Source organism: Sinohyriopsis cumingii, unplaced genomic scaffold, assembly GCF_028554795.1.
Source record: "Sinohyriopsis cumingii isolate HCF-2022 unplaced genomic scaffold, ASM2855479v2 utg001176l, whole genome shotgun sequence".
Taxonomy (NCBI): domain Eukaryota; kingdom Metazoa; phylum Mollusca; class Bivalvia; order Unionida; family Unionidae; genus Sinohyriopsis; species Sinohyriopsis cumingii.
The window spans coordinates 3,203,969-3,219,576 of NW_028315968.1; the positions used below are offsets into that span (position 1 = coordinate 3,203,969).

At 36.6% G+C, this 15,608-nt stretch overlaps 1 protein-coding gene across 2 annotated transcripts in view; it reads right to left on the bottom strand.

Moving 5' to 3' along the window:
* Positions 1-665: 665 nt before the first annotated feature.
* LOC149772783 (sodium- and chloride-dependent neutral and basic amino acid transporter B(0+)-like) overlaps positions 666-15,608 on the bottom strand; it is a 49,349-nt gene continuing 34,406 nt past the window's right edge. The window contains exons 11-15 of one of the 2 annotated variants that reach the window (XM_089947282.1): positions 5,823-5,951; positions 5,097-5,196; positions 3,240-3,346; positions 2,423-2,593; positions 666-1,744 (exon numbers count right to left, since the gene is read on the bottom strand). In XM_089947282.1, the coding sequence (XP_089803408.1) occupies positions 1,589-1,744; positions 2,423-2,593; positions 3,240-3,346; positions 5,097-5,196; positions 5,823-5,951 (663 nt within the window). In that variant the 3' untranslated portion in view covers positions 666-1,588. The remainder of the gene's footprint in view (positions 1,745-2,422; positions 2,594-3,239; positions 3,347-5,096; positions 5,197-5,822; positions 5,952-15,608) is intronic. The other variant, XM_089947283.1, reaches the window with a different exon arrangement.

Below are 15,608 nucleotides of genomic sequence, written 5' to 3' on the forward strand. Positions count from 1 at the left end.
GGAGCATATATTGTTGTCCGTGTCGGTTTAGTCAATTCAAAATCTGTCGATATTGCCTTGCTTTTATTTTTGGGGAGTATGTGGCATAGGAACAGAGAAAAAAAACCTGGCAATTAATGAATATATTATGTACAGAAAGTAAATCTACTAAATATCAATATTGTCCTATAAGCAGCACTAAATGAATAAACATTAGATATTAGACGAGGGAACGTTTGTGAAATATGTAAATATTTCGCAATTATGGACGAAAGAACGATATGTTTGGTAGTTTTTAATCTCCCATCTATTCCTCAAATCTAGCCCAAGAGCAAGTTGCATAATTGGTACAAAGATGACACACGAGAAAGTGTTAGATTTTTAAATTCAGAGATATCTGAGACTGTAAAAGCACTTAATATATCATCTAAAGAACATTATATTTTCGGACCAAACTATGAACCACCCAGAATAACAAATACATTTAAATACATTTAAATCATTTTTAATCGACGTTAATATTTTAACGCCCGTACGTTTAATTTAGAATGAAACCCTCACAAGGGAACACCCGAGCACATCTGGCAATAATTCAGTTGAAAACCAAAGAACCTTTCCTAGCATAGACTGTTATTGATTTACCTTGTCACGAGCAGTGATTTGAAATAACCACACAACGATATATATTCAACTATACACATTTATTCCCTTTTCATCCAGAAACTAATTTTGAAACAGTATAATTTATAATCATGTGCGACGATAATTAGTGGAGAACTTTCTTCTTGAAAATAAGATGTCACAAACTAATGATAAACTTTATGGCTTAATGCGGAAATTGTTTTATCATTGTTCTTGTTCAAATTTGTGAATTTTGCATATCATATACTATGTTTGTTTCCACCTGTAGACAACCTCAAATTAGACGTACAGACGAAATTGATATTGATTTCTCTCTTACGCCATAGTTCTCTACTCCAACAACTACAACTATACTCGTGAGCAACAACTATACTCGTGAGCAACAACTATACTCTCTACTCGTGAGCAACAACTATACTCGTGAACATAGAATCGTAAAAAAGAAACCAAACTTGTTCTGCCAACTTTAACAAGTCTCTGGCTTGTTTAGGCCTTTCAGATTGGACACATTCTTAATTTCGATGGCACTGCGTTAAAGCCATATCCCCTGTCTATATGCAGAAGTGTTTACAAAATAAATCTAAAAAAGCGGGTAATACACTCGATCAGTTTAAGAACATTGTCTTGCAGATAGATATCAGGTGTTAGAAACAGATTCAACATTCTTACAATCTGTAAGGCTAAATCATGATTTTAATTTCTTAAATAAAGGAATGAACAGAGGTAAAAAAAATAACACAATTCAAAGAGACATACAAATCTTGTGACGAGTATAGTATAAAAGTACAAAGGCAAGCCAAGCCTGTCTGATGAAGAAAACAAATGTTATTCAAAACTATATACAGACATAAAAACAAAAAAGATGTATACATATTTGGAGGGATTTGATTTGGAATCATGACTGAAGACCATCGTAGATGACAATCATGAGTGTCACGAGCACTTATTCAAGCATAAAACTCATTATTCAGAGTTTGCTTTGATTTTCATTGTCAACTACCAGTACAGGGTTATCAAGGCCATATTTCAGATCCTTTGTGACGTTATCCATCTCAACTTCCTGTTTCATTGATCCGTCATTTGGTCCCCACTCTGACGTCGGCGTTGTGATTGTTCTTAACCTCTGTTGAAGAAACCACACTGAAAATTATACCAGTCAGGAACAGATGCAATGTAGAAATAGTCTAAATTTTTAAGATTATTAATCAAATTGTTCCTTGGCCTTCTATTCCTGAAAAAGAGTGTTAGTCAAACTAAAGTATTATACATTATAAATCCCTTCGTGGATAAATAAAGACTGTAGACCCGCTAAGATGATGATGGTTATGTTGAGGTCCGTGATGAAACTTAATTATAATTGCATAAACATGTTTTGGTACGATAAAAAGCCTGAGTTCATATACATTGTTCTGTAAATACGACTGTTTTGTCTGAGAAGAGTAATTTGTCTCTTGTATTTGATACTTCTAAATGATATAGACATGGTTACAAGCAAATACGGTTGTTATACAGCTAAGCTAATTGTAATGTGGAGTTTTAGCTTTTTTCCCATCATATCTTTACACCATGAAAGAAATGCAACAGAGGCAAGACATTAAGCATTCCAATATTTTGTCTTTTTCATATTCTCTGACAATTCTTGATAATATACTTAATGTTCCTGTATATCATCTAGACTATATTATTCTCTCTAAAAACGAACTAGAGCATGACTTTGTTAGACGAAGTCCTTTATTTTCCTGAAAACAATCAAGCGAGGTTATTTCCGGCCGTACGTTATCATTTGTATGCATTGCGTTACCTCCCACAAACTTCCCTTGGCCTGATATAGCTTGTACAGGAACACAAGTGGAACTGGACACATAACGAAAGTAGCAAGAATCCAACCGATAATCTGTGCAAACTGTGGGTACGGTACATTGTCATTAATCATTGGAGGAGTATACTGTGCCATCCGGTATACAAACAGAAGCTTTAAGTAGAAAAAAAGAGATTAGAGTGATATATATATATATATATATATATATATATATATATATATATATATATATATATATATATCAGTGATTTTCCTATTTTAAACAGAGAGTAAAGTAACCGAGATCTATTAAATCGCCGCAGAAACAAACTTTTGTTTCTATGCTTTGAAATAACTGTAGTCATTTTCTTTTTTAAAGAAATAAGTTTAAGAAAAAAATCTTTATTCCTTATAATATCGTTTAATTTTTTATTATGAATATCAATTTAGCTAACAATAATGATTTTCACTAAATATCATCAAACAATAAGATCAAGAACTTTGAGGTAAATCCAATTTTTCTACTTATAATAACACTTCCCATTCAATGTCTTGTCATTTCTACTTTAATAAAACGTACTTTGCAAGCATAAGCGAGTTATTGCTTCTCCAAAGAAATAGTAACTAATCAAATAGGGTCATTGCAACAATGTATATGCTATTATGGAGAATAATAAAATATATCAATCTAATAATAGAGGTCAATTTAAAATATTCATTCCACCCTCTTTCGCTCTCTCTGTCTCCATCTCTGTCTCTGTCTCTGTCTGTCTGTCTCTCTCTCTCTCTCAAACACACACGCACACACAAATGCACTTACTCCAATAATGACCGGACAACAGAAAACCCAGCAGAATCCCCAGTAGTAGATTGGTCTTGGTGCACGTCCCAACATATAGGTCGCGTCATCAATGAATCTTCTAATACCTGAAAAGTTTTTTAATTTCATTTATATATCATAATTTTATCATGTACGTCTTTTATTTTGAGTCTTGATTCCACTGATATATCAGGGTTATTCCTGAACAGTTTTTATCTCATTCACCAGGTCAAAAAGAGTTTTCTTGCAAAAATCACTCTGAAATGTTTGATCTAAACATCTAATCCGCAAATGCTTTAGAAACGACATAGAACAAAAAACAAGCAAGTGAACAAGAAACAGAGTAATGCAACCAGCGAGAATACATGCAGTCAGCTGTAAATACACGTGGTAGTACGTGCGAGCGCGTGTGTCTGTGTGTGTGTGTGTGATTTGGATTTTTAATGTAGCTTTAACAATTTTTCGGTTATATTGCTACGATATCTGCATTGTGTGTGTGGCGTTTTATAGTGATGTCTAGCACTGGGGCATCATGCCGCAGACATGTAGCATGGTGTCCCACCCAGTTTCATTATCCTGACACCTGCCCGACCAGTCCTAACACTAACCTCTTAGTGCTGAGCGCTAAGCGAGGCATCTGTGAGTACCATTTTTGTATGTCTTTGATATGACTCGGCTGGGGATCGAACCCACGACCTCTACCATTCAAGGAGGACTCTCTAACCATTAGGCCACCGGAGGATCAACAGCTACAACACAAGTTGTATCTATTGTAAAAGTTGTACTGTTGATGGTGATTGTGATAGCAGTAGTTGACACTGCAGCAATCGTTAGATTACGTTTATGGCAGTGGTACAGTTTGTTGTTGTTGTTGTTGTTGTTGTTGTGGGGTTTAACGCCATTTTTCAGCACGATAGGCTATACATGGCGGCCAGTATTAATGGTGGAGGAAGAACCCGGAAAACCCCGGAAAGAACCACCGACCCACGAGAAGCTACTGGCAGGCTTTCTCAGTACAGTTTGTACTTGTGCTGCATGAATTACGATGGTACTGTAGTTAGCTCGAGATGGGTATATATTTGATTTCATCAACAGAACACACACGCACACATATCTATCTATCTATCTATCTATCTATCTGTCTGTCTGTCTATCTATCTATATCTATCTATCTATATATCTATATATCTATCTATCTATCAACACACACACACACACACACACACACACACACACACACACACACACACAGATATATGTCGGGAAGGACATGAATGATTTGTGATATAAAAAAATAGGAACAAAGACAAGAAAATAAAAATAAAAGAAATAAATCAAAAGGAACGGGCTTTCCTAGTGATTATCCGATTGAAATGAATATCACTTTAGAAGAGTCACATGGTTTGTACATAAAACATTTGTGCTGTTTTAAAGCCATGATGTATACATTGTTAATATGGCTTCACATATAGGGTTCTGACAAAACAATTGAAAATGTTGCTGTTACTGAGATCGTTGTTCATCTGACTTTGTACGTGAGAAAGGTACTCTCAGACATTGATACAACGTTATTTTATCAAAGAACATGATCAGTGAAGTTACATCAAGCAGTAAAAAAAATCGACAGACAGCTGAACAAGACATATACTACTAGTGCAAAGTATCACACTATTATCAGCGCTTTAAAAAATCAACAGCAAAGTGGTAAAGTTGGAGTATGCAACCCAATATGGATTTACGGAAAGGTCAACTTCATACAAAGATAAACACTTCTACTGGTAACATCGTCATTTTTTAAATGTACTTTCGACATATTTTAGTACAATTATAAACAGAAGGATAGTAATTCAAACATACCATACACCCACATAACTGCAACACTTTCGCAAAATGCCAGGAACAACACTGAGAAGTCAGTGCCGTAATTGTCCATCAGTCTCACTACGTAGTCTCCCGCCTGTGGAGAAAGAATTGCCATGAACAGGCCATATTTACTGACAATAAGTGTCATTAAATCTCAGTAATTGTTAACTTACACGGTATAAGGACCAGGAAAAGTTGCATGACTGCACATGTGAATATGTACGTTTCACAAAACAAAATATTCGAGCAAAACAATAACAAATTAGAAGCATTTAAAGAATGGTCCACTTTATACGGTATGCAAATACTCATATTCCAATGGAAATCTAACTTCTTACAGTCTCTGCTTACAGGATGTCCCGAAATAATGTAGCCTTCAATGACTCCTACTCCTCAAAACTGTAGTGATTGTACCTCGCGACTATAACGACATTTTTGACAATTTTGTTCTGCGGAAGTAGATGCTAAAAGTATTAAATAATTGAAATAATTTATGATATGTGACTCATTATCTCAGAGAATATTGTGTTAATATAATAATAATAATAATAATAATAATAATAATAATAATAATAATAATAATTATTATTATTATTATTATTATTATTATTATTATTATTATTAATAGTAGTAGTAGTTGTAGTGGTAATAGTTAGTAGCAGTAGTAGTAGTTGTAGTGGTAGTATTGCTACTAGTTCTACTACTACCATTTTAGCTTACAGGTGTCACGCAGGACAGAGCAATGACGTAGCATGCAACTCCAAAACCGATGCACAAATAACTCTTGTATTTTCGAAGGTGCGGATATTCGTCCTGAAGGCAAACAAGAGTTGTCTCTAAAAAGGAAAACTGAAAAGAAACAAACTTTGATAAACTATACGTAAAGCAAAGCAAAGCAAAATAAAGATATTTAAAAGTAAGTATACATTGGAATAACCCATCAGTTTGTTACAGATGTGTGCTCTCTTTAGTCTCTAAAATATGCCGCCTGATATATTAAGTACATATTATGTGAATACGTGTGGTATGTTATACATAAACAACACAGTTGTCTGTGTGTTACAATCGCAAAACAAGAGGACGTCATTTCGTAGCTCGCCGCATCCAATTTTAAAAAAAGATGTTTTGCAGTTTTAAGTTCAAACTTGCTTTTAAACTCACTAATCCCGATTTTAAAAATCTTTTATATTTTTATGTTGAAAATTTCTTTTATGACCCCCGTCATTGGACGGGCAATGAAGCTATACAAACACCCACATTTGTCTTTCTGAGTATCACGGTTTCCAAAGAAGAGGTCGTGAGATCGAAACTCGCAGTGGCATCCCCTTTTTTACCCAAGATTTTGTATTTTTATCTTTAGAGTATATTTTAAATCCGCAATTAACCCACCTTATATATAAATACCCAAGCCTATCATTGTGGTTCGCACTTACCAAACATGCGACGGTATCCCAAGTTTTAAAAATACTTTTGTTATACTTTTATCTTCAAATTTGTTTTAAAACTCATTTTAAAATCGCTCAGCCCAATTTTTAACATTTCTTTTTTATATATAAAAACATTGTTTTATTCCCGTCCTAGGACGGGCAATTGATCTAAGATAGACAAAGATACGTTTATTGCACAACTACGCATAACCTCAAAGAAAATATTTATGTACAAGGTTAATTAAATAAAACTCAAATCGCTCTATTGTAATATTGTGTTTTGGTATATTCTCGGAATGAAATTTGAAAACACAGTACAAGGACCATTGTGTCATTCTTCTGTAGTTTCTGTCTGGATTTCTTCACTGTAATGGGTGTTTCTGCTGCTTATTCTGATCGAGCAAATGAGCGCAGTACGATACAGATACCATATTCGTACCCCTTTCTTGTAACTTCATCGCACAACCCTATATGTTGATATCCTTCATCCCAAAAGACATATCCTCCTCTCGACAAAGATTTGCAACTTGGTCCTTCCAGGTCGTCATTTCTATCGACTATCAAATCTAAATAGCCTGGTAATGCCACAAGAAATGTCTATTTCATTTTATAAGTAGCTTTCGATAAACTTGTGGTATTCACAGTGGCTTTTGAGTGTGTGAATAAACCGCATAGATGGGCATATTAACGGCGTTGATTCTGATAGTAAAGTGGCAAGGTCGCATTCCATTGTTTGTGTCGTAGGGTACTGCATTGCACTTGGCTTCACTGAACTTGGAGATGTTGGATTCATCCCATGGTTTATGTGACATATTCATGATTCACAGTGTGCATCAACACTTGCGGTTATATATGTGTCTTGGAACTCTCTCCTGATTTATACTGGATAGCCGTATGACTGTAAGGAAATATGTTGTGATCGGGAAGCCGTGCTCGTTCATCCTAGAGGATCCGATACACAGTTTCCATGGGTCGATTTATAATTTAATAATCTGACAAAACATACCGTTTTGTTAGAATCCACCGCTTTGATACGAAAATATTATTACTGGCCTTAAGGCCTCTTTTAGGATGTAAATGTTTATCACTTGACTTGAATGACAGTTCAGTGTCAAAGCATTTACATTGCAACGCGTCACCTTATTCTCATACTCTACTATCGAATGCGATGTCGTTCGTGTGCCTAATATTTGAATATTATTCACATCCTCAAAGAAGATTCTGGATGTGACTAGTTCATATATAATTAATAAGTACGAAAATAATGTTCGTTTTCTGTGACTGTGCCTTGATAGGAGGATTTTGAAACTCGATTCAACGGGTGCTGGCCTCAAATATCTGCAGGTAACCAGTCACCATTCGTTCGTAAGAGCAGGATTTGCCTATTCGGGTCAATGATGTCAAGTACAGTGGCGTGACATTTCAACAATGAAGGATGGAAATCAAGATTACCTTGAGTATTTAAGATGGTCGGTCTGAGTGCCACCACAGCACTTCTTTGCTCGGTCAGCAAAAAGAGCGGAATAACCCATTGCAATAAAGAAATCCAGAAAGGAAAGACAGTAAAAGAGATGACAAATGAGCTTTCGTCGTGCGTCTTGGAATTTCTTTGGGATTCATATTCACAAAATTACACATGCAAAATAAGAATGAGAGACAAATAATCCAAAACCAAAACAACAAAAACGTCCCCAAGTGTTTGTATATCTTGATTTGTTTCTCTTTATTTATTGATAAAAGATGTTCAAACAAACACACATACTTACAAATATGACAATGGTGTAATTCGGGTTCTGATCAATTTGGCAATCATTTTAGAAGATTAAAAATGTTTCTCTTAACAAATACAAACACATTAGTTACGATGCATACTGACTTGGTTTGAAATTAGGAGCAAATGTTTTGCACCGAAACGTAGTGCGCATAACGAAATGACATTGCACAAAATCACTGAAAGTCTTCCTTTTGCACATAGATGTAAATGCTTTAATATTTAACATTTGTGCGTTGTACATGAAGAGGAAGGGACTAGCCATAATCCACCATCCTCACTGCTTTGGTCATGTTTAAGTTAGTGGGGCTTTTTAACAATGTCGAATGAGTAAAAATAATTACTTGAAGAGGAAGGGACTAGCCATACTCCACCACCCTCACTGCTTTGGTAATGTTTAAGTTAGTGGGGCTTATTAACAATGTTGAATGAGTAAATATGTTTACTTGAAGAGGAAGGGACTAGCCATTCTCCACCATACTCACTGCTTTGTTAATGTTTAAATTAGTGGGGCTTATTTACAATGTCGAATGAGTAAAAATGTTTACTTAAGAGGAAGGGACTAGCAGTAATCCACCAACCTCACTGCTTTGCTTTGTTAATCTTTAAGTTATTGGTGCTCATTAAAGATTTCGAATGAGTAAAAATTTTATGTACTTGCTCTGTCTTGCGCAAATGCATACACATGCCATCTATCCGTTTACCACGACTGATGATTACAGTCTCACCTATTTGACGAATAACCTATGTCTATTTTTCTATTCACCCAAAACCGTAGCTATTTACTCACCTACCGACCTACAGATGTACCATCCGTGAGTACCTTGGACATTCCAATCTATCCACACACACACACACACACACACACACACACACACACACACATACACACACACACACACACACACACGGGCTGAAAGATGGACAATAGTTAAACATGGTCACATATGGAGAATTTAAACACTCATGCTTGACTTAATCAGCAGAACTGGTAAACAGTCATATGCAACTTGTGACATGTTAATGAGTTTTCCTATTTACTTTCAAGTTCAATGTTCCAGAGATTGATACCTGGTCAAATGCAAATGTACTCGAAAAGAAACTTTTACTTTAGTCTAATGTGTAAAGAAAATATCTTATACTGGGTACACCAGGGTCAGTCAGTGTGCTAAATCTAGGATAGCAAACCTTAGTTCTTCTGTGTTTTAAAGATGTCGCAATCTTACAGTAAGCTCCTGACTTCAAAAGCCAATATCCTAAATTAGCTTAACAATGTGACAAAACTAGCTCTTGCCTGAATGACCCCTTGTTAATTTTTGTTCATCGCGCGATAAGCGAAAACAAAAATCAAGACATATTTCCAACAAAACAATTTGACCATGGGGTAAAGTCAGTCACTGTACGAAATCTGTGGCTGGCACAAGCATTAACTTGTAACATACAGCTTTAAAAAAAACCAACTAAATCTGCCTCAGTTGAATGAATGTGGGCGTTTTGACCCACTAAGCCCCAACGGTCACTGCCATGGGTCTCTGCCTCTGTCCCATGACTCACATTAGCCATATGCGAGCCATGCGACTCATGCATGTTTAGTAACCACGCAACCCATGCATGTGGTCAGTCATATGGGGGACGAGAGGCTAGAGGCTGCTGTCAGTGCCGCCAAGGATCCAGTCAGACAAAACCCTGGCATTCATACTACTCTTCTTGCAGTGGCAGAATGTGTTGACTCTGACAGGCAAACCTGTGTAGCGATCAATACACATGCAATGAATGAATGTAATGTCTGTACAATAGTAACAAAAGCTCTGTAATGATTGTTTGTCTTTATGGCAATGCTACACATTGCTCTATACAGGATTTTGCAACTGACAATACGAAGAGGAATATATTGTATTGAAGGAATTATTGTGGCCACTTATAATATACTATGTTGAATGGTAGCCAAATTATTGATTCCCATACTAAATCATGCTAAAGGAATTCATGGAAGTCTGGAATAATGGTGGACACCTACAAAGTGATTGGAATATCATATGCATGACAGACAAACGTAGATAGCTGTATCATTGAATACCTCATACCGATTTATCAAGGAGGCACAAAATATGTTGTACACATTTTCCTAAACAAATTCACATAGATGATTGGTGATTTTGGCAGTGATCGTAGCAATGGAGCGAAACAAACTTGGGCATTTTTTTAGGCAAATAAGCATGAAAGAAAAGTGCAGGATAGTGTGCATTTAAGAATACACCATTAGAAGAAAGATAACTCGCCTACTGCTCAGGGGTGTGACATTTTTGATGATCTCTTTGACGAAATTGTCAAAGAGCATGCTATTTAAACAAATGCTTTATGGGTCATAATTATAAGAATGATATCCGAATAAAAAAGAGACAGAGACAGACTCTCTCATCAAACACACAAATTGGATGAAATTCACGAGGGGTATATGTTGCATTTGTACTCGATGATGACTCATTTGCACTTATTGAGGCAGACTTGTTTCTAAAAGATGTTTATTCAACATCGCAGAAGGATTTTGCTATGGGTACTCTGAGATTATCGTAATTAATTATTTTGCAATAGTTAATTTACAGCTTCGTGTTAACAAGGGAAAGTACATGTGTGGGTGCTGCTAACAGCACAGCACAGAACAGAAAATGTAGCAGTGTTTCCGTCAGTTAGAAAAACACTTGTTGATATGTATATAAGAAGCTCCATGGCATTGGGACTCGACAAATGCAACGCCGCCTACCTTGAAAAATCCTAACCATGTGACAGAACACGTCATTATAATAATGTAGAACACACTCGCTGATATTATGCGAGGGATTCGGTGCACGACTCTGCCGGAAATGTGGCATCAGAGTCAAATCACGTAAATAACTCTACAAGCCTTGTGAGTCTATTCGTGAATAATAAGAAAGCGCGCGGAAATAAATCAAAACTACAACCACACGTGGCTCTACACGCACAAGCAGATACCACAACAAAACCCCAATAAAACGGAAATGGACTGTTGTGTTTTGCTGTCCACAATACGAAATCAAGCTGGAAATGCACAAAGACATTGTTCAGCATATGTTTATTGAGCAATCACTTCGTGGCGGAATATCCATGGCGAGTCACAGATATGCTCGTGCCAATAACATGAATGTAGAGGGGTAAGACCCGTTGCCCATACCAATTACATTGTACATCTATATCCCAATAATCTTAAGGATGGATCATGATGCAGCCATGTCTGGTCGGTGAATCTGAGCGGATCGATCCTACGCACATTGACCTACGAAAACGGGAGCACAATCATAACATCCACGCTTGTGTAAAGGGATCTCAAGTACGACCTGTATCCGAGTGTCTGCGATAACATAATGAATTCCCACACATGGGAAATGTGTTCTGATCCATTAAATATTGCATGGGTTTAAACCTATGCATCAAGGTGAGCTTGTCTCCGTACGATACCAAACTATAGATACTTCCCGATAGAATCATTACTTATGCATTTGGTCATCGTTTTGTTATGAACCAACATACGGATAATACTATGTCAACGTGTCAAATACATCTTGGAGGAATCTCTATATCTGCTGAAAAGACTTGCAATTCCTCTCACACAAATGCTCGGCTGTGAGGTTTTGGTCCACCAAGTGTCGATAGCTATAATCGCTAACGTGGTGGCTGTCTTGGACAGCCAGTCCATTCCGATATGGTGAAAACGTCTACGGACCATACCGGGTGTGTGGGATGACGTTGTTGCCCACCTTCCATATCGCTAGGTTCATGCGAATCTATAACAAACCTGTCTTGTTGTAAAGGTATTGGCTGTGAAATCATTTTCAGTAACGGTCTTTTGTCGAACTGCATTAGCTGGATTTAATTCAGTTGTGTGACTTCAATGTTCAAGGCTGCTATTGTGCAGAGAAGTAGTGCTACGGATTACTGACATTTCTCTGGCCTCAACTACAATTAGTAATTATAGGTTACTGCATTTGTATGGGAAAATATGAACGAGTTTTGGGATGGAATAATGTACGATCTTGGGAGTGCAATATATCCTTGCGAAAAAACGAGTTCATATTTTCCCATACAAATGCAGTAACCTTTTTATTATATGCTCATTTTTTTTTTACTCTACCTAAGGTTTAACTATATAAACACAATACACTACAAGAAACAACGTAAATGAATGTATGCCGCATTCCAAACTAAATACACAAGCGCATATTCATCAACATTATTACTGCGCACATAACTCCGCCCAGGTGAATTTGAACTTGGTCGCGCGCTCGACATAACTTTCGAAAGAAAATGGCGTGTCTAGTTAAAATTGAAATTCGGAGTAATATTGTGAATGAATGTGCATTGCAACAACTTTTCCATTTGATCTGGAATGAAAAGATTTTGGTATTTTTCTTGATTCTAGGAAATTTCGGGATTATGGACTGGATTTGTGTGTGACGATTCGACATGAAATACATGAGATTTAATAAGCTAGGGAGAAGCTTGTTGACATCTGCAAATGTGTTTCTGTTTCTGTCATTGAATGTTTGAAATGATAATGTGGGGAAAATATGAAGTCTTTCAATTGCAATTATCAAAAAGACACTATGTAATTTAATGCTTATTTCATTTTGAGGGCAGTAAAGAGGATGAAATTGCACTTATCATCGAAATTACAGCACAATTTCGAAATTTTATCCAGATTGAATACCTATAACATGACTCATGTAATTCGGATTTGCAGAATTAGGAAAATACATTTTGAGGAAATTCAGGATGTAAAACTGTAAATATATTTTATTTTGCCATTCTTATCGCCAGCAAAAGAAGAGAGTATATGACTTGTCACTTGTATGTGATTTGTAAGGACCTTATATTGCGTATCTTATATAATGTCGATAGCCTAAATCCGTAACATTGTATCAACGCAGAATGTGCCAAAGCAGCTGGTATGTGGCAGTCCACGAAACATCTGTTTTAGTTCATTCAGAAACAAATTTAAACAACCACAACGTAAAGAGCCTCTTACGCGAGTGTACATGATTTGTGTACAAATCAAAAGTGCTGGCGTCTGCGTCCATTGTTTGTTTACAATAGAAACGTAGTTCCTTTATGCACGTGAATGCTATGTGTGTATTGTCGCGCGAGTTCAGTATCGGGTAATACTGAAGGATTCTGACAATATAAAGTTAACGGGGGGAAAAATGAGCATATAATAATGATGACTTTATAAACATTCTACAAGAGTACGATTGAACTGTTGGACAATAGCTTGGTCACGATGTATATTAACATGTTCGACATGTACCCGCATGTTTGGCCAACATCACCGCCTCAGAATCGAGAAATTCTTTGCCATGATTCAGTTGCAACAATCGTTGCCATGTGCGTGCGCCGCGTGCATAAATACGCTCTCGAGTACATATGTAACACTGGCACTATCGTTAAAGTCAGCGGCTCCCCTTCTTTATATCTGCTAGCTACACCAACAAAAGTGAGCGCGTATTTGTAGGTGTGTAATTTCCCTTGTTGGTTACCTACACGATGGTGTGAAATAAATACCAAATCAGCCTGATCTACTAATTAGGTGTTTGGACATTGAACCAAAAGCATAAAATATTTCTTGCACTGAAAATAAATTTGTCACAGTGCTTGACTGGTAAACCATTCTTACACAATCCCATGAGCGACCTTTGTTGTACTGGCTAAATGTTACACGGAGGCTTCACCTCTCCAGTATCCACGCGGATTGTAGTATATTTTGAATAATATCCGTTCTTTTGTGTTCATTGATTGTTTGTTTATTTTGTATTAGCATAATTTTTTATTTAATTAACGACTTTTGGATCCTCCCAATGCAGTCTTGACTTTCATACATCCTTTAACCACCCATCGTGCCATTCGTTATAACAGTGTTGGATTAATTACATTTAAGTCATCAATTAGATCCACAACTGCAGGTTGACTTCCATAGATATCATTGGATGCTTTATAAGCAAGTTCATTTTAGTAACGCATAGCCGCTAGCGTATATTCGGTTGATATGTCCTTCGCCGGGCTTTGGTTGATTTGTTAGAATCAAGTTGAATATCCAGTTGTGTACCAGGCCCCAGTAATTGTATCCAGGAAATGTTTTTCACCCAAATATTTAATCTATGGTGTCCCAGGTAACTTTATTAATATAGCCGCTAATATCACCGCCACCGAATTAAAACAAGCAAAAACAAAATGAAAATACCCCCAACATTAGCGGCTTTCCTGGTGAAGGTAAACTTCTCTGCTCAACATCAAACGCAAGTTCCATTAATCAATGCTCGTCCATTACCTGTTTGAATTCGAGTTGAATTTGCGGTATGTGTTTTGCCGCAACATAGCACACAATATGAAGACATGATCGTATTATACGACATACAATTAATGAACGACATCAAGAAAATGAAAATGTGCAGATGATTGTGGTTAGAACAAAGACTTTTCAGTCATTGATTTGTCTGCACAAGCAGCACCTAAACAGTCCAAGCATGATGGTAAAAGTTTGTTTCCAAACTAAGTGTGTGCACTAATCATTGGATCAAGACAAACACAACTGGTGGATATGGTTTTACGATCGTTAATCTGGAATTATTTGTGCTCTATCAGCTAATCATCAATCGTGCTATAATGTTTGAAAAGATTTTCAAAGAGAGCCGAGTAACAAAATTTATTAGATACGTGGTGACAATTCTAAGTGGACTTGGTCATCCACAGGAAGAAGAGCATTTATTGACTTGTTTTCCTCCTTTCACGGTGCCATTACCAAAAAAGATTTAGATGCACACAAAAAACCTGTTGTGTACAATGATGTGATGCTTGAAAATCGAGTCAATCCCGCACAAATATATTCACAAGGCTGACACCAAAACACTGACACGTAATTTATCGGCCTCAGAGATACGCCAATATATCAAAAGTGATATATGACAACTGTAACTTGTTGATGATATTTCTGGCAATGACACGCATGGTCTTGGAAATATTCTTTGGCTTTGGTGTGCAGCGGACCACACGTGGGATGAATTTCGTGACATGATGGCGCAGATCACTTCGAACCCGTATAGTATCCTCGCAATTGATGTGACCAGAACTTGCAGTCGAGATGAAAATATCATGCATGTTTGCACCAATTTAACAATCAGAACACAATCATATAAAAATCTTAGGCAATGATACCTTAGAAGGATATGAAAAGCTAGGACGTGATGCTGTTCAGAAATATCAAGAATTGCTTTAGAATGTGATTAGAGGCCGCAAAAAAAG